Genomic DNA, 19,058 nt, shown 5'->3' on the forward strand with positions numbered 1-19,058 from the left:
CGCCCCTCTGAAGGCTGCACCCGGGGCAGAAAAACCTGCCTACCCCCCACCCCCGCTAAGGCTTTGCAACAAGGTGGTCATTTGAGAAAGGGCTCCCTTTCTCCTCGCGGCGCACGCCTTTTCTCTCGGCATTGCGCTCGCTTCTCCACCATCTTCCAAGCGCGACTCTGGAGGTCGCACGTGTAGCCGTGCCGCCGCCGCCGCCCTCCTCCTTTCCGATCGCAGTCCCCTCCCCTCCCTCCCTCCCTCCCTTCTCCCCCTCCCCTGCGTTCCGGCAGCCTCCTCGGCGCGCCGCTCGCCTGGCTGCGCAGCGCTCCCCGCCCGCCGTTGGCCGCTGCGGAGAGGGCGAGACAGGAGCCGGGAGACGCTCGCCAGCCCTTGCGCGGAGCCGGGCCCCGATTCCCTGCGCTAGGGTGGAGGCTCCGCCGCCTTCAAGCCCGCGGAGCCCCGTTCCCGGGAGGCGAGGCTCTTGGCCAGGCAGCCGGCCTGCCGGAGCCGCGCACCGGCCGCGATGATCGGCGTGAACAGCATCAACAGCAGCGGCAGCGCCGGGCGCCTCCGCTCGCGCTCCATGTGCTCGGTGCGCTACGGGCGCAACTGCCGCGGCATGGAGACCTTCTGCTACGGCTGGCCGCAGCGCTCGCGCACCCTCAAGCCAGTGCTCTACACCGACCTGGTGGTCAGCCGCCTGCAGAGTCGCAGGAAGAAGAAGCAGCCGGTAAGGGATCGGGGTGGGGTGGGCAACGGGAGAAAGGAGGCGGCCCGCCGCCGGAGGGAGCCTCGCCCCGGGTACTGCCGTCGGAAAAAGCCGGAGCGTGGCGCGCGTCTGCGCCACCGCCGGCCTCGCTTCTCCGCTCCACGCGCTCCCGCCCAGCCACAGGAGCCAACTCCTAGGGACTAAGGTCCCTTTCCCCACCCCTTCCAGTGAAATATTCTTGGAGCCAATTCCTAGGGGCACAGGTCTCTTCGGGGGCCCCCAATAAAATAGTTGAGGGGGCCGACCCCCCCCCCCAAAAAAATTGATTGGGATTGCCATTCAGATGTGCGTGCACGGCATCTTGTGATTGATTATGCAGGGCGGGGCTTACTCTCCCCCCCCCCAATATTTTATTCAAGTTGGCATCCCTGCACACCCAGCAACGCCCAGGCGGAGGGGGCTTGGCTGCCCCTGCTCTCTCTCTCTTGCGCACACAATTGGGGCCGCGTGGCACCTGAGGCTTCCTCCCCACAGGTGTAAACGGGCATGAGTTGAAAGCAGAGCACGGATGACGCCTCTCCCTCTCTCCCCCACCCTGCTTTTCCTCCTCGTCTCGTGGCCAATTGCAGACTCGCGGCTGCACCTTACGCACGTATAGTTAGAAATGCAGCGGGCAGGTGCGCAGAGGATGGCAGCTCCTGTCGCCCATACCGCCCCCGTCGCCCATACAGTCTTGCATCCTGCGAGTCAGAGTAGGCATGTCATGTGGCAAACCCACGCACAGCCCTGGGTAGCTCCCATCGACACCCACTCCTCTGGGTGCACGCCTTCGGGTACATTTGTTTCGCGCAGGGGCGATGGGCAGGGCGGCTTGGTACGAATCGTGCTGACGTAAATAGTCCTTTTCAATCAGTGGTGTGTTTTTTTTAAAAAAAAAAAAGTTTCTCCTTTCGCAGCTGCTACGTTTTCTGAACGAGAAATTCCTGCACACTGCTAACTGGTTGCTGTAAGATATAGAAAAATTAGTTTGCAGCTAATTAAGATATTGGTTCTACCTGGAAGCATCGTGCAAAACCTCTGTAGTCTTTTTGTACATTTTGTCCTTTGACAAATGGGGCTGGGGAAAGGGAGATTCGGAAATGAAGGGGTTTCTATTTTGTTCTCTGGGCTAAGGGTCATAATTCATTGTAGTCTGGAGTGGGCAGCAGCACTGGCGGAGAAACGGGGTCCGTGGGGCTGCCTAGGAACTTGAAATTTGTGTGCAGAGTCTGCCTCTGGGTGATGCGTCATTGGGGATTGGGCTGGACCAGTGGCGTAGCGTGGGGGTGCAGGGGGGGCCAGCCGCACCGGGCGCAACATCTGGGGGTTAGGGTTAGGGGGCGCAAATTACTTGCCTTGCCCCGGGTGCTGACAACCCACGCTACGCCACTGGGCTGGACTTGGGAAGCCCTCCTTGCTGCCCTGCCAAGAGGGAGAGAAAGAGAGGGCGGAGGAATGGGGTGGAGAACTGGCAGCAGCAACCACCCCTTGTCCTGTCCTTGCTGCCTGGAGAAAACTAAGCTGAGCAATTATACGGAGTTAGCAGCTGCCATCCTCTGGCTCCGTCTCCCTCTGGGTAGCCCAGCAAGAGGGCTTGGGCTGGCTGGGCTGAATCCCCACTGCTGCAGCACTCAGAAAGAGAACCTGGATCAGCAAAGATGAGGTGTCTTCCCTTTGCATGCTCAGCCCTCTAAGCTGCACTGAGAGAGAGAGAGTGCGCAGATAGCAGTGGCAACTTGAACATTCTTTCCAGCCTAGGTACTCCATATTGAGTTGCTTAAAAGAGGAGAAGGCAGGAGTTGCTGCTGCCCCTTCTTTTTGCTTCCCATCACAGTTCAGCTCAGAGGGAGAGAACTGCAAGACAGCCAGAGTGGTGTAGTGGTCTGAGTGCAGGACTCGGACCTGTGAGATCAGGGTTCAAATCCCCACTTGGGCCAGTCACTGCCTCGCTCTCAGCCTAACCTACCTTACAGGGTTGTTTGCGGGATTAAATGAGGAACGGGTAAACGACATGCTGGGCCTTGAGCTCCTTGGAGGAAAAAGTGGCTTATAGGGCACAAAACAAACATGAAGGGAGTTTATGGGGGGTTCCTGACTTTGTTGGGGGGTGCCCTTTGCCCCCTCCTGCTTTTTCTAAACTCTGCTGGGAGGTTTGGATATGCTGTTTGGTCAGCTCTCTAACTCAACAGCTGAGCTCAGAGCTGCCTGTCTTCGGCCATGTCAAGTTTTCTTTCTTTCCTGCTTCAGAGCTGCTTCGGGCCACAATATTTTTATGAAGAGATGCAGCACTATTTGATTAGTTTTCCACTCATCTTTATGGTCCAGTTATGGGACGTGGGTGGCGCTGTGGGTTAAACCACAGAGCCTAGGACTTGCCGATCAGAAGGTCAGCGGTTCGAATCCCCGCGACGGGGTGAGCTCCCGTTGCCCGGTCCCTGCTCCTGCCGACCTAGCAGTTCGAAAGCACGTCAAAGTGCAAGTAGATAAATAGGTACCGCTCTGGCAGGAAGGTAAACGGCGTTTCCGTGCGCTGCTCTGGTTTGCCAGAAGTGGCTTAGTCATGCTGGCCACATGACCTGGAAGCTGTCTGCAGACAAACACCAGCTCCTTCGGCCAATAAAGTGAGATCAGCGCTGCAACCCCAGAGTCAGCCATGACTGGACCTAATGGTCAGGGGTCCCTTTACCCTTTACCTTTATGGTCCAGTTAGTTGGGGATTTGGACTTCTTCTAATTTTTATTTTATCTTTGTGTGTGAGAGAGCGTTCAGTTCTGTTCATACAAGGGAGTAGGGGGTGTTTTTTGAGGGGGTGGGGTAGGGAAGGATACCAAGCCTAATGGCGCACGCCATATGAAAGTGTGGAGCAGTTGGAGGCTCGGTGCTCTCCGTCACTCAGCTGACGTGCACAGAGATTTTTGGCACATTTTTGCTTCCAGGCAGAAGCTGCAGCCGCCCCCTCCCAGCATGTTTGCCAGCATGCAGCAGCTCTTGGCACCCAACACTCAGTGGCAGCTATTGAGGATAACCTTTTTCAGGCAGAGGACCCATGTTCCTTTTGGGCATTCTTTGAGGTGGAAAGGACCATGTCAGTGGTGGGCAGGACCCAAACCAGAAGTGGGTGGAGCAATAAAAATGCACCTCTGTTGAGTAGGCTAGTTTCTACACAAGCCCCTTCTCCAACTTCCATCCAGGCAAGAGACACCATCAGAGTTTGAGGACACATTCCAGCTTGGAAGAGGCCCTCAAGGGTGGCATCATACAGGGACTGTGAAGGGCGATGGGTGTGGCCAAGGAGCACCCGAGGACCAGGTAGGGTACCGTATTTTTTGCTCTATAAGACTCACTTTTTCCCCTCCTAAAAAGTAAGGGGAAATGTGTGTGCGTCTTATGGAGTGAATGCAGGCTGCACAGCTATCACAGAAGCCAGAACAGCAAGAGGGATTGCTATTTTCACTGTGCAGCGATTCCTCTTGCTGTTCTGGCTTCTGAAATTCAGAATGTTTTTTTTTTCTTGTTTTCCTCCTCCAAAAACTAGGTGTGTCTTGTGGTCTGGTGCGTCTTATAGAGCAAAAAATATGGTAGTTAAGCTGCTAATTCACCCGAAGGCACGGCCATTTGGAGAGCCTTCTAACTTGCAATTACAGTCCTACCTTGGTTGTTGGAACAGAATCCGTTCTGGAAGTCCATTCGACTTCCGAAAACATTCGACAACCAAGGTGCGGCTTCCAATCGGCTACAGGAGCTTCCTGCACTTAGTCGGAAACCTCAGAAGCTGCTTCGGACGTTCAGCTTCCAAAGAACGTTTGCAAACTGAAACACTCACTTCCGGGTTTGCGGCGTTCGGGAGCCAAAACATTCAACTCCCAAGGCATTTGGTTTCCAAGGTACGACTGTATGTGGTTCAGTGAAATGTGTCCCCCTGCCATCCCTTGTAGGTGCAAGGGACTTCCTGGAGGAAGAGCAGGAGCGACTAATTAGTTCCCTTAAGGGAGTTCTCCTCCTCCCTGTCTCCCCTGGTCATTCCCCCCAGCCACAGCTCAGTAAGTGGAAGTATATAGGACAATGCGGGTTCTAGGACAAACAGGGAGAAAAGCATAAGGAAAAGGACCACAGCTGCTGATATGGGCCTGATTCAGAGAGCACCAGCTCTTTGCTAACACGTCCACAACATTAGAGTTATCTTTCCCCTTTGCAGGCAGAGCTCAGGTCCCGTCCCCCTGTCCCCCATCATCACACAGAGACCATTACTTGAGAGGTGAGGAATGCAATTACCCCTAACTTGGTGGATTGATTGAGATGTTCAGCTTCCCTTTCCTTCTGCAAATCATTCTCCCCAGGGTGAGGGAAACGGGTGAATTATCTGGTGAGAAAGGCTATCTCTTTGATTTTGCTTTACTCACAGTTCAGCCAAATATTTGCCTTGCCTTGCCTTTGAAAGCTGCTCGCATCCTGTCTGCACAGCCTGCCGATGGGTCGCAGGTGTTTCCTCTATGCCAGGAGTGGCTAACCTCAGGGCTTCCAGATGTTATGGAACTCCTGCTTGCAGTATGGCCACTGGTCAGGGTGAAAGGACTTAGATTTCATAGAATCGCAATGCAGGAACCTGTCCACAGCCATCGCTGGGTGGGCTCGAACCGCCAACCTTCTGGTTAGCAGCCAGGTGCATTAACCCACTGCACCATGAGGTTTCCAGCATCTGGAAGGCAACAGGTTTCCCATTCCTGTTCCAGAGCAAGACCTTCAGAACAGTTCATCTCTTTCCCTGAGGTTTTTGAAATTGCCTGCCCCAGCTGAGGGAAGAATATTTTTGGTGAGGCCGGCAAGTTCTGTGCTCTTCCAGAGAAGGCTGTGACCTTCCTAAAAAGTCTCTCCCATCAATATTGCTGTGGCTGCTTTAGTTTTTGACGTCTGCCTGCCCAGAGCTAATGAAGAGCTTTTAACTAACTCAGGTGACAAGAAAAATGAAGCTGTTTTTCTTACGGTTCATAAAGCCTCATCCTGGGCAGCTATATAATTGCTTCTATTTTTGACGGCACATTTCATCTCCCGGGGGCAGAATGGTGCATTGGTTGAAATTCTTCAAGGTTTCAAATATGAGGAGGAAAGGATCCGTGTATTTAATGATGGTAGCTGGTTTTGTGAGTGATTTCAGCTCAAAGTGCAAGAGGTTCACATAACATTAACAACGGTGTTCGAAATTAGCCAGGCGCATTTTGCACCTCGCTAATGACCACCTGGTGGCGCTGTGGGTTAAACCACAGAGCCTAGGATTTGCCGATCAGAAGGTCGGCGGTTCGAAACCCCACGATGGGGTGAGCGCCCGTTGCTCGGTCCCTGCTCCTGCCAACCTAGCAGTTCGAAAGCGTGTCAAAGTGCAAGTAGATAAATAGGTACCATGGGGAGGTAAACGACGTTTCCGTGCGCTGCTCTGGTTCGCCAGAAGCGGCTTAGTCATGCTGGCCACATGACCCGGAAGCTGTACACCGGCTCCCTTGGCCAATAAAGTGAGATGCGCACCACAACCTCAGAGTCGGTCACAACTGGACCTAATGGTCAGGGGTCCCCTAACAACCACCTGAGACCAAGGGAAGATATCTGGTGCCTGACAGGATGGTGCCTGACATTTCCACCATCTGGAGATGTGTGCCTGGGGATCATTGGATCAGGACAGTTTTCACACACTAATACCCCACCCTGTAGAGTTCTATCAGTTATATTTCATCTGCACAATCAGAATTAATTCCAGGAACCCAAATGCTGTTTCTGTGCAGCCTGAGCAGGAGCAACGAACAGTGTTACAGTTAATTGTTGTCGCTTGTCTTCACTTACCCACCCATCTGCCCTGCTCCCAGTTGTGAAGAATATTCTTATTTTATGAATGGTTCATGTCACCATTAAGAAAAAGAAGTCGGAATAGGTCAATAGATATGTAGACTGACTGTCCCTGGATCAAGTGACTTTTCTTCCTTAAGTTCTTAGAGTTCTAAACCTAGCTCAAGATTGTCATCTGAACTAGCCAGCTGTTTACCTGAGAATCAATCACAGTCACTCCCACCATTTGAAAAAATAAGACTTTAGAGCCGTTTTGCCCAAAAATGGCAACTAGACTTTCAATTTCAGCAATTGTAACCTTGGTTTAAGCAGCCATTTGGCGCCCAGCTTATATATCTGAGGTTCTAACACTGCATAGTAGATGTAACCCATGGTTGAGCAATCCAACTCTGATTTAGTTTCCCCCTTGGAAATGGAGTTGTAGCCCAGGGAAGGCCCTAGCTTAGTTGTAGAATTTAGCTGTAAAAATTTAGTCCCCAGCATCTCTTTCAGGTTTGAAAAGACCCCTACCTGAAACCGGAGGAAGTTGCTGTTTAGTGTCAATGATACCAGGCTAGACGCACCAGTGGTCTAACTCTTCTATAAAGCAGTTTCCTAGGGCCCTTTCTACCTGGCAAATCCCTTAAATGTGTCTCGGTGAAAACCGAAGACTTAAAAGGAAGCCACATGTGCGCCACACTTAAGAAAGGATCATACAGTGAATAGATTTGGTTCCTTTTGACCCTACAGCAGGCATGGCCAAACTTGGCCCTCCAGCTATTTATATATATATATGGTAATTTTTATTGGTTTTTTCCACACGTTTTCCAAACATAACATCCCATCTTATACAAACAAACCTTTGGCTATCACAGCCTAGGACTTCCGTCAGCCTCGACTAATGGTTTTCTAACTTTCTTTCTGATTTTGCATTTTATTTTAGTAGTTATTGCTATAAAATCCAAATCTTAAATAAACTCCTCCTTAGTCCTTTTTCACAATAATTCATATAATTCAAAACTTCTTGCAACCCTACAAGCGATGTCAATTCATTACAATTGCCTTTCAAATATATCATTCTTCCAATCTTTCAGGAAAGTCTGGTCTTGCTGGTTCCAAATTTTTCCAGTTAATTTCGCCAACTCGGCATAGTTCATCAGTTTCATTTGCCATTCTTCTTTTGTTGGTATTTCTTCTTGCTTCCATCGCTGGGCTAATAGTTTTTTTGCTGCTGTTGTCACATATAAAAACAATTTTTTATCATGCTTATAAATCTCTCTATCGACCATACGGCCCTCCAGCTATTTTTGGGACTATAATTCCCATCATCCCTGACCACTGGTCCTGTTAGCTAGGGATGATGGGAGTTGCAGTCCGAAAACAGCTGGAGGGCCAAATTTGGCCGTGCCTGCCCTACAGTGTTTCCTATACTTGGGTCTCCAGCTGTTTTGGGACTACAACTCCCATCATCCCTAACTAGCAAGAGTCAGGCTTGATGGGAATTGTAGGAAGGGTCAGGTGTCTATTCTCAGATCTTCTGCTCTTGTTTTCCTTGGAGATATAAAAGCAGGCTTTTATTCAGTGTGTGTGGATAGAAAGTATTGGGTTGACTTGTAAGAGGTGTGTGGTATTTTGACTGTTAAAAGGCTAGCCTTGTCTTAAACCAGTTTTAAAAGACTCAATATAACTGAAACTCCTAAAGCATATCTTTTTTTAAAGTCTGCTTTTTTTATACACGTTGGGGAGTAACCCCACCTCCTTAAAAAAAAAAAAACTACCATATTTGAGGGCAAGGCCTGCAGGTGTCTGCATTTTACTTATCAGCAACCTTACACAAGCTGCTCCATGGTTTTTGCTCTTTCAGACTTCTGTTTAGAATAAACAAGCAGGCTACTTAATATTATTATTATTATATTATTATTATTATTATTATTATATTTATATTTATTCATCACTTTTCTCCCCCAAAAAAGTGAAGCTCGAAGCAGCTTACCAAAATGAACATTGGAAACAAATATAAAAATTCACAAAGATGGGAAAATGCAGCCTTACCCACTATAGAAGACTGACTGATAAAACTCTTGGACTTGGCTGAGATGGCAAAGTTAACATGCTTAATTAAAGAAAATTAGAGAAAATGCCATTACTGGCATTTGTTAAGGATTAGAAGTTTCTTATGGACCTTTTGAGTGAAAGAGAAAATGAACTTGTAGTAGCTGGAGTTGAAGATGGGGATAAATACTGGTTTATAGGAAGAATGGTTGGATCTTACAGACTGAATACTGTATCTTTATTCTTTATTCTCAATTCTCTCTTTCTTTCTTTAGTTTTTTTTCCCTCGTCTTTTCTCCTTTCTCCTTTTTTGCTTTTTTTTTTTTAGACTAAGTAGCTATTTTACATCAGCCTATTATAAAAAAGATACTTTGTAATGGGCATGTATTTTTTGTGTATCTCTGAATAAGTATGGGTATCCTAAAACATGCAAGTACTATCCGGATTAAACAGATCCGGCTCCACCCCACTCAAAGATAGGTAGAAAATTAAGGTCCAAAGCCCTGGGTGAATAACAATATTTTTGCCTGGCACCTAAAAAAAAAGGCAGTGATGGTGCCAGGTGTGCTGCCCTGGGGAGAGCATTCCGTAAATGAGGAGCCACCACAGAGACCAGGGGTCAGCAAACTTTTTTTAGCAGCGGCCCGGTCCACTGTCCCTCTGACCATATGGTGGGTGGGCCGGACTATATTGGGGGGGGAATAAATGAACGAATTCCTATGCCCCACAAGTAACCCAGAGATGCGTTTTAAATAAAAGGACACATTCTACTCTTGTAAAAACACAAATAACCCAGAGATGCATTTTAAATCAAAGGACACATTCTACTCATGTAAAAACATGCTGATTCCCGGACCGTCTGCAGGCTGGATTTAGAAGGCGATTGGGCAGGATCCGGCCCCCGGGCCTTAGTTTGCCTACCCATGCTCTGGACCTCTCTCAGATGGGGCACAGCCACAGTTTCTGAACTGTCTTCAAAAGCAGCCCCACCTATAATGCATTTCCGTAGACAAGAAAAGTAAGGATATCCCAGTCCAGATAGGGACATAGCTTGGCCACCAGCCCAAGCTGATGGAAGGCCCTTCATGCTACCACATAAGGCTCAAGCGACAGTAATGGCTCCAGACGTGCCCCCAAGCTATGTACCTGCACCTTCAGAGGGGATGTAATCCAAGGAGAACAGGCCGTGCCTCATCTGTCCAGCTTAGGACCCCACACACTGACAGAACTCCAGCCTTACCTGAATTGAGCTTCAGATATCAGTCTAATACAGGCATCCCCAACCTTCAGCCCTCGAGATGTTTTGGACTACAGTTCCCATCATCCCTGACCACTGGTCCTGTTAGCTAGGGATCCTGGGAGTTGTAGGCCAAAACATCTGGAGGGCGGCAGGCTGAGGATGCCTGGTCTAATACATCCACTGCCCTGGATATTAATAATAATAAAAAAAATGTGGGCTCTCTTTTGTAACCTTTGGAAACATTTTTGTTCCCCTTTAAATGAAGTGGAGGAAAGCTTTTCATCACTTGTAGTTTGGCATTTGGCAGGGTCGTTGGGGTTTCGAAGCAGTTGCATTTGGAGAATCAATCCAGCCCGCAGACCCGCCAGCTGACCAGAGGGCTAGATCCAGCCCCCTAAATGGCGCTGAGGACCATCACTTCCAGTCCCATAATTATTCCCTCCAGTGCTTTTGGTGAGCCCACACAGAACAGATCTACCGTTTTTCCTGTATCTGGTAAAGTAGGTTTCTGGGGTGCATTGTTAGCAATATGCTGATGATATACAGATCTTTTTTTTATTAAATTTGTGACTTCTATAATCGGAGTAAACATTCGTGAGATCTCTCTGTAAGCCTGCAATCTCCCAGCGTGGTGTAGTGGTTAAGAGCGGTAGACTCATAATCTGGTGAACCAGGTTCAATTCCCCGCTCCTCCACATGCAGCTGCTGGGTGACCTTGGGCCAGTCACACTTCTCTGAAGTCTCTCAGCCCCACTCACCTCACAGAGTGTTTGTTGTGGGGGAGGAAGGGAAAGGAGAATGTTAGCCGCTTTGAGACTCCTTCGGGTACTGATAAAGCGGGATATCAAATCCAAACTCTTCTTCGTCTTCTTCCCTGTTAATGAGGGTAAACACTATAATTAGCAGTGCAATGGTATGTACAAGGACCCTGGACCAGGGCTGTCTTAAGCATATGCAGTGCCGGGGTGCAAAGATCTGCCTGGCGCCCCCCTCCCCCGGGTTGCCCAGTCCCAGGCACGCAGGAGGGCTGAGTTGGCCGGCCGCCCTAATGTCTCGCTGGCTTGGTCTCCCCCAAACTCACGGCACAGAGCCGCCCGCAGCAGAAGAGCCTGGCGCAGTGCTCTGACCAGTGGAGATTGAGACCCCAGACTCAACTCTCTCTTTAAAAAAAAAATAGAATAATTTTTTTTAGTTTTTTTTTAACATATCATTTTCAACAGTAATTAAACATACTTTCACATCTTATTCAAATTTTTGACTTCCATCAATCCTGTCTGAAAATTTTCCAATCTAATCTCTCAGTATGCATTTCTTATCTTCCCTATTACATTTCAAACTCATTACCGATATCTCTATATTTTTCTACTTTGTAACAGTTCGTATATTTCTCCTTACGAAACTTCTTGTAGTCCTACTAGCATAATTTGTTGATTACAGTTGCTCTTCAAATAATTCATATACTTCTTCCAATCTTCTGTAAATCTCTGGCCCCGCAGGTTTCGAATCCTTCCTGTCATTTTGTCCAATTCTGCATAGTCCATTAATTTCGTCTGACCCCAGACTCAACTCTTGGTCCCTGGACTCTCGGCCTGGTGCCCCTGAGAGCCCAGCGCCCGGGTGCCCCACACCCCAGCCCCTATGAGTAAGACAGCCCTGCCCGGGAGGAAAGTCTAGGTTTTCAACGAAGCTTACTTTCACATAAGCACGTGCAAGATTGTGACACTACAGCTACGAATTCAATTCCCGCTGATTGTGGAGGAGAAATTTTCAGCACTGCTAACCCCTGGAAACTGCCTTTCTGGCTCCCGTAGCTTGTTTGCCTCTGCTACTCACCTGTAGCATCATTTTGGATTGCGTATCTTTTATCTGAGCTTCTGTGATTAGTTTTTTTAAAAAAAATAATAACCTCTGGTCTTCCTGGAGGCAGTTGACCTTCCTGATTCCCCCCTCCCCCACTTCAGCTCCCTTTTATCTAATCCCTTCTTATCACCGTGTTGCACATTCTGAACAATTTTCACTCCCATGCATACGAACTGGGCTAGCGTTGGTTCTCGTTTCCAAGCACTTGACATCTCAAACTGGGCTGCATCCACTGTTTAGGATTAAATGCTGAGTTGCCTCTTATCGTTACTCTAAAAATGAATTATATACGCATCTTAAGAACATTGGGCCGAGTTGTTGCACTTGTGGAAGCAAGCACAAAAAGCCCTGCTAGTGAAGCTGGGAACCTCTCACAAGCCCCTTGGAAGGGTCCGAGGACCCCCAGAACAGTGCGCAGAGGGGGGGAGAGAGGAATTTGCTCTGTCTGGATTGGAAGCAGAAATGTTGGTGTTAAGTTGTGGGTGAACATATCAGACGACACAGCAATTCTTCAAACAGCTCTTGTTTATTCACAGGCCAGAACAGAACTGAACTGAAGGGTTCAGCCAGCCTGCTTATATAGAGCTCCACTAGAATGCAACAGTAACCATTTTCTGTAACTATCCAATCACTGAACGTCACTTTCAATCCCTTATTTGCATATGTGGACCTGAGTGAAAACTATCTACAGTATCCCCCTGCTGGCCCAGGGTGAGAACTTCAGTACATAACAGTTGGTTCTGAGGGAGCACTGTCCCTGGCGCCTGGCTGAACTCCACTCATTTTTCTCTTTGTAATGACTCGGTTAAAATTCTGACGACACATATATTTCTTTTTCTCTCCGCAGGCTTTGTATAGCTCCATCAAGAACGAAAAGCTACAGTGGGCTATGTGAGTACCTCTGCTTATTTTTCCCTTTCTCTGAACAGCCTCTTCTTTTCTCCTCTTCCTTGATCTCTTGCTGTCATCATTATTTGTTCAATTTTGATGTATTTTTAATGTTTGTTGGAAGCCGCCCAAAGTGGCTGGGGAAACCCAGCCAGATGGGCGGGGTACAAATTATTATTATTTTTATTATTATTATTAATTTGTATCCCACCCTTCATTCGTAGATCTCAGGGTGGTTCACAGCATAATATAAAGAACACAGAATGCATAATAAAAATAAGAATGAAAACAAGCCAATAATCTCCCCTCCCACAACAACATCTAAAAGGGCATCGGGTGTCAATCAGCAAAGGTCTGGCTGAAGAGGAACATTTTTGCCTGGCGCCTAAAGGTGTATAATGAAGGCCCATTCTCATGTTGCCACCCTCCAGACCTTTTGTGAAGGAGGCACACGAAGGAGGGCCACAGATGATGATCGCTGGGTCTGGGAGGCGGTCCTTGAGGTATTGCGGTCCTGAGCCATTTACCTTCAGCATTTATAGCAGGAAAATGGCGAGCTTGTCATGCAAGCACATGCAAGAAGTATGCTGCAGGCGCATATTAATCCTGCCTGTATTAATTACAGAAATTGGTATTTGTCTTTCGGAGTTCTTGAATATCCACATCGCTCTCCTGCAAAAGACTGGGGGACGAGGAAGGGAAATGGTTTGTTGTAGACAGAAGGTGCATCGCAGTCGCATCACTTTCTTTCCATTGTCTGCAATCTTGCTGCATTCAGATGGCACTTTATTCTGTCAATTATTATTTTTTTGCATTTTGTGTGATCTTTTACACACTATGGAAGCCATTTCCGGAATCTAAATTTATGGCTCACTTCTATGTTAACTGCTTCCAGAAAGGGGGGCGGTGGGGAAGCATCTACAACTCTGTTACCGTGGAAGATCACAGGAGCTTTCAGTTGTAACTTTCCTGTGGTTTTAACAAAGATGCCACCCGTTACTTTGGGGTGATATTCCGGCAAATGGTTATTTCCCACTGTGCAAAATTTCACATTCCCTGGTGGTAGCATCAAAAAGCCACACTTCCATAAAGCAAACAGGTACTGCAGTATAAAAGGAAAGTTAGAATTTGGGGCAGAGATGCTAGCATTATAGCCAGTAAAACTAAATGCAACCTGTGCCTTGATGGAAAACATTAATCTATGTTAGACAAGCATAAAGGAGTCAAATTTTTATCTCGTGGACTATTCCTGCAACTCTAAACCACCTAGGCCCATGGACCAGAACACGCCAGGCACTCCTGTCTTCCACTGCCTCCACAGTTTGGTCAAACTCATGCTGGTAGCTTCGAGAACACTATCCAATCATCTCGTCCTCTGTCGTCCCTTCTCCTTGTGCCCTCCATCTTTCCCAACATCAAGGTCTTTTCCAGGGAGTCTACTCTTCTCATGAGGTGGCCAAAGTATTGGAGCCTCAGCTTCAGGATCTGTCCTTCTAGTGAGCACTCAGGGCTGATTTCCTTAAGAATGGATAGGTTTGATCTTCTTGCAGTCCATGGGACTCTCAAGAGTCTCCTCCAGCACCATAATTCAAAAGCATCAATTCTTCGGCGACCAGCCTTCTTTATGGTCCAGCTCTTACTTCCATACATCACTACTGGAAAAACCATAGCTTTAACTATATGGACCTTTGTCGGCAAGGTGATGTCTCTGCTTTTTAAGATGTTGTCTAGGTTTGTCATTGCTTTTCTCCCAAGAAGCAGGTGTCTTTTAATTTCGTGGTTGCTGTCACCATCTGCAGTGATCATAGAGCCCAAGAAAGTAAAATCTCTCACTGCCTCGTTTTGGACCAAACTGAGGTGCCAGGCTGCTTTTTTTGCTGTTGTTAGACGAAAAGTAGCTACAGTATAGGAGGCTGCAGTCTTAAGCAGGCAATGAGTGGATGGGGAAGTTACTCAGTTCTTTTTTTCTGCTCAACATCCCACCCAGCTTCTATTCTTCCCAAAGAGGGAAGGATACAGGTTCCCATATCTTTTTCTCCTCTGGGAGAGAAGTAGCTGGAAAATTACCCCACCCACCAGTTCTCTCTTTAAGATTCCAGCCTTCTGTAGTTGCTTTTTGAGTGTTAAAAAAAATCAAACTGCACACCACAGTCCTTTTGTGAAATTGCAATCTTGCATATAGGTTTGGTTGGCAATTGGTTTAGGTCTTCAGAGCACAAGTGTCTAATTTGTTGTGAATGTTTTGAGAAAGAAGGTTTGCCATTTACAAGAACTTAAGTCAGTTTCCATCGGGCATCGTTTAAAAGTGTAAAGCTGCCACATTGCGTTCTTGGTCACTGTCTTCGGGAGTGAGTCCTTTGTTTTTGGTGGGAATCTCCAACTGTTCCAATGCAGTAAACTCAGTTTTTTAGGTCTGTGGCTTAAAAATATTGCCCAGATTAAACCAGAATAAAAGGTCAGTTAGGCCGACTATACTTTATTTTCTGTTGCTCAGTTCTGTGTTTGTATTTGTGTTTTCTTCTTAAAATGGACATTTATTTAATTATTTTGGAAGCATCTGGAAGGGCACCAGTTTGGGAAAGGCTGTTCCACAGGATATACGAGTACTTTAAAGAGTTGGGTAGACTCATGACTTACATCATGAGCATTACTATTATTATTAGTGCTCTTTTTCTAGAAAAAGAGGTGCCAGAACTTACCATCAACACCTCCCTCGTTCTCTTAGAATGCCAATGGCGCCCACCTGAGAAGTGCCACAATTGAGTTCCGGCGAGTTTCAGCTGAAAAAAACCCTGATGATGATTATTAAAAATAAAGATATCATTGACTTATTAATCACATTCTAAACAATCATCTCAAGGGGATGCACACTAAAGATAATTGAAGAGAGTTTAAAAGTCATAAACAGCAAATATTTTTAAGATGAAGCTAAAACCATACAAAGTAGCCTTATCAAGATAACGACACATTTCTCTGTCTGGGAAAGCCATTCAGAACAAAAAAGCACCGATAGTGGGTGCCTATCCAATTTTGATGGGAATGTTATTCCATAGAACAAGGGCAGCAACACTAAAAGTCCTGCTCCAAGCTGTGGAACGGGTTTCTGAGATCTTTGCTGGGGGTGGAATAGATGACCATTTGGGTCAATGATTAAGCTATTCAATATCATCAACAACATCAACAAAAATGTCACATGGTCAGTACTTAGTCACAACAACAAACTAATCATCCAGTATATATCATCCAAAACCACTTTGAAGTCCATATCATTATATCAGTTTCATAATTTTTGACCTGGCAATATATTGCGAAACATGGTGCGTATGTGCGTATGCTATGCAAAGATCACAATGTGGGAAAAGCCATGAAGCCAGCCAATGCTTCTCTCGATTCCTGCAGCCCCTGTTGACTCAGTTGCCTCAGCTCACCCCTGCCTCATGCAGGAGGCAGTGAATCCCAAGAGCAGGCACTGGCCAAAATCACAATGCAGGGAAAACTGTGAAACCAGCTAGTGCCTCTACATAAGGTAAAGGTAAAGGGACCCCTGACCATTAGGTCCAGTCATGGCCGACTCTGGGGTTGCGGCGCTCATCTTGCTTTATTGGCCGAGGGAGCCGGCGTACAGCTTCCGGGTCATGTGGCCAGCATGACTAAGCCGCTTCTGGCGAACCAGAGCAGCACATGGAAACATCGTTTACCTTCCCGCTGGAGTGGTACCTATTTATCTACTTGCACTGGTGTGCTTTCGAACTGCTAGGTTGGCAGGAGCAGGGACCGAGCAACAGGAGCTCACCCCGTCATGGGAATTCGAACCGCTGACCTTCTGATCAGCAAGTCCTAGGCTCTGTGGTTTAACCCACAGCGCCACCCGCGTCCCCTACTGCCTCTACATAGCTCCATCCTTATTTCAGACACTGTGATATATCTGTATAATGTGATGTTTAGCTGGTGATAGATTGCGAAGTTGAAAACCAGGTAGCACCCAGCCCTACCCAGTACATCAAAGGAGAGCCTTCACTGAAGTTCTCAGTGGGCAGGCAGAATCATGTAGGCATCCCTTCTTAAATACCCCAGTCCCAGTCATTTAGAACTTTAAAGGCGTAAAAACACAGCCAACACTTTGAAAGGGGCCTCAGAAATAAACTGGGAGCCAGTGAAAATTGGATTATTATATCAGTTTAATATGCCCAGGCTCCCATCAGCATTCTGGCAAAACAGCTTCTGCATCCGCTGCCGTTTCCAAACACATTTCAAGGCCCAGATCTGCTTTCTCCAGGAAGAGTTGCAGCTGACTCCCAAGCTGAAGCCGGACAAATGCACTCCATCAAAACAACACTCAACACACTACTCTGCACTGGTTCCTACTAAGCAAAAGGACTTCTGTCTTGTCTGAATTACCGTATTATATTCTGCTCTCACAGGTAAATGTTGGATCATAGAACTGTAGAGTTGGAAGGGACCCCGAGGGACATCTAGTCCAACCCCGTTTTCTGCTGCTCCAGAAAAGCGGACACGGAGCAATGGTTCCAAACTACAAGAAAAAAGATTCCACCTAAACATTAGGAAGAACTTCCTGACAGTAAGAGCTGTTCGCCAGTGGAATTTGCTGCCAAGGAGTGTGGTGGAGTCTCCTTCTTTGGAGGTCTTTAAGCAGAGGCTTGACAACCATATGTCAGGAGTGCTCTGATGGTGTTTCCTGCTTGGCAGGGGGTTGGACTCGATGGCCCTTGTGGTCTCTTCCAACTCTATGATTCTATGATCTATGATTCTAATGCAGGAATCTCAACTTAAAGCATCCATGACAAATGAATCTCCTTGAAGGGAGGTGTTTCTACTTTCATCTTCCCAGACTTTAGGATCTACAATATGAAACTCCACAACTGAAAATAAAGTAACCCCAACAAGGCATTGATTTCCATCTCGGTACTAATTTGGGCATGAATTATACATTTCCCGTTTGATAGTGTATTTTCGAATCTAGTTACGTTATAACAAATCCAAAAGGAACAAAGAGGTAATAAGACAAAATAGATGTATCTTTTTCATTCTGTCCCATTCCTGCAGTGTTGCTGACATTGGCAGGGTTGATTTTTCAAGCAGACATAAATGTCTGGATTTTTTTTTTTTTTTTTAATACCATTGACAAAAATTCAGTGTCATCCTAGAACACTTTGTTTCCGCTGCATACTATATGGGATCTTCATTTATTTGGCATTAAGAGATGACTTTCAGACATAAGGCGTAAACCCCAATGAGCACAATAGGACCTGCTTCTGAGTGTGCTCTAAGGATTTATTATTATTGCCTTTGGATAATAGCTGATGGGTCTGTTGATGGAGTTGATTTACTTTTCTGCTCTCCTGCAAACCGGCTAGCTTATTCATTTGATATATACCTTGCCTTTTGAACGAATGATTCTCGGCAGCTTACAATCAGTTGTAATAATGTACGTGTACACACACACACACACACACACACACACACACACAAATATATATCGTTCCAATTTTTTAGTATATGTGCTGCCAAAGCGAGCACACATATATGTATATGCGCACAAAGACACACAAGACCCCAAACCCACACAATTGAACAGTCCTTGGTTCCCTGGCCAATTAATGAGCCAAAACATGCTTTTCTTCAGTTCTGCCATCCCAGAGCATGAAATAATTTGTCTGCCTAATTACATTTCCCCAAAATGCTCAGTAACTCCTGCTAAATTGTGGTGCCCTACTTAGATAATTCTCTCCCTGGAGAGGCCCTCTGGTACCCACTTTGCTATCTTTCGGGCACCAGGTTTTTAAATAGCAATAATCGCTTTCTTTTCTCAGGCATTCACTTGTTAACTTTGATGAAGTTACTGCTGCCCAGTTTTTATCCACTATTTTAATGCTTTTAAAACTTGTTACTCAGGTGTGTTGTTTGTTTTTCTGAAGGTCAATTAAGTTGCCTGAAAATTTCTATGGAAGGGTGGCATAGAACTTTTAAAGAATATATAAAATTTAGCAATATTCTTTGATTTTGGCTGAAGCACATGAATGATAGATGTCTTCTAATCTCAGACTTGGCAAATAATGCAAATGCTGCTGTTTGATATTTATGCACAAGTATAATATCCCCCTTTTCTCTTTTTAAATATTTTGTTATTGTGATTCTTTTTGTTTATATTTAAAAGCAGTGTGTGTGTTTTTCTGGGGGTGGGACCTGGGGGTATGCATACCTCTAAACATTTTGTGAATCTTTGTACTTTTGTCAATTTACTGTATTTATTTCCCCCGATTTGAACTATGAAATGGTGATTTCCTTGAGTCAAAAGAAGAGTACCCCTAAACATTTTTTAAGAAAAAAAGCACTGCTTAAAAGTATTTGTTGTTAAGTCGTTTACTTGTGTCCGACTCTTCGTGACCCAATGGACCAGAGCACGCCAGGCACTCCTGTCTTCCACTGCCTCCCGCAGTTTGGTCAAACTCA

The 19,058-nt window shown here is 46.6% G+C and overlaps 1 protein-coding gene across 3 annotated transcripts in view; it reads left to right on the forward strand.

Annotated features, from left to right (window-relative positions):
* Positions 1–19,058, forward strand: part of PSD (pleckstrin and Sec7 domain containing) — a gene marked incomplete at its 5' end in the record, with an annotated part of 87,341 nt that overhangs the window by 48,303 nt on the left and 19,980 nt on the right. For all 3 annotated transcript variants that reach the window (XM_079975110.1, XM_079975111.1, XM_079975112.1), the window contains one exon: positions 12,547–12,590. In XM_079975110.1, the coding sequence (XP_079831236.1) occupies positions 12,547–12,590 (44 nt within the window). The remainder of the gene's footprint in view (positions 1–12,546; positions 12,591–19,058) is intronic.

This window comes from Podarcis cretensis, assembly GCF_951804945.1.
Source record: "Podarcis cretensis genome assembly, chromosome: 5".
NCBI lineage: Eukaryota > Metazoa > Chordata > Lepidosauria > Squamata > Lacertidae > Podarcis > Podarcis cretensis.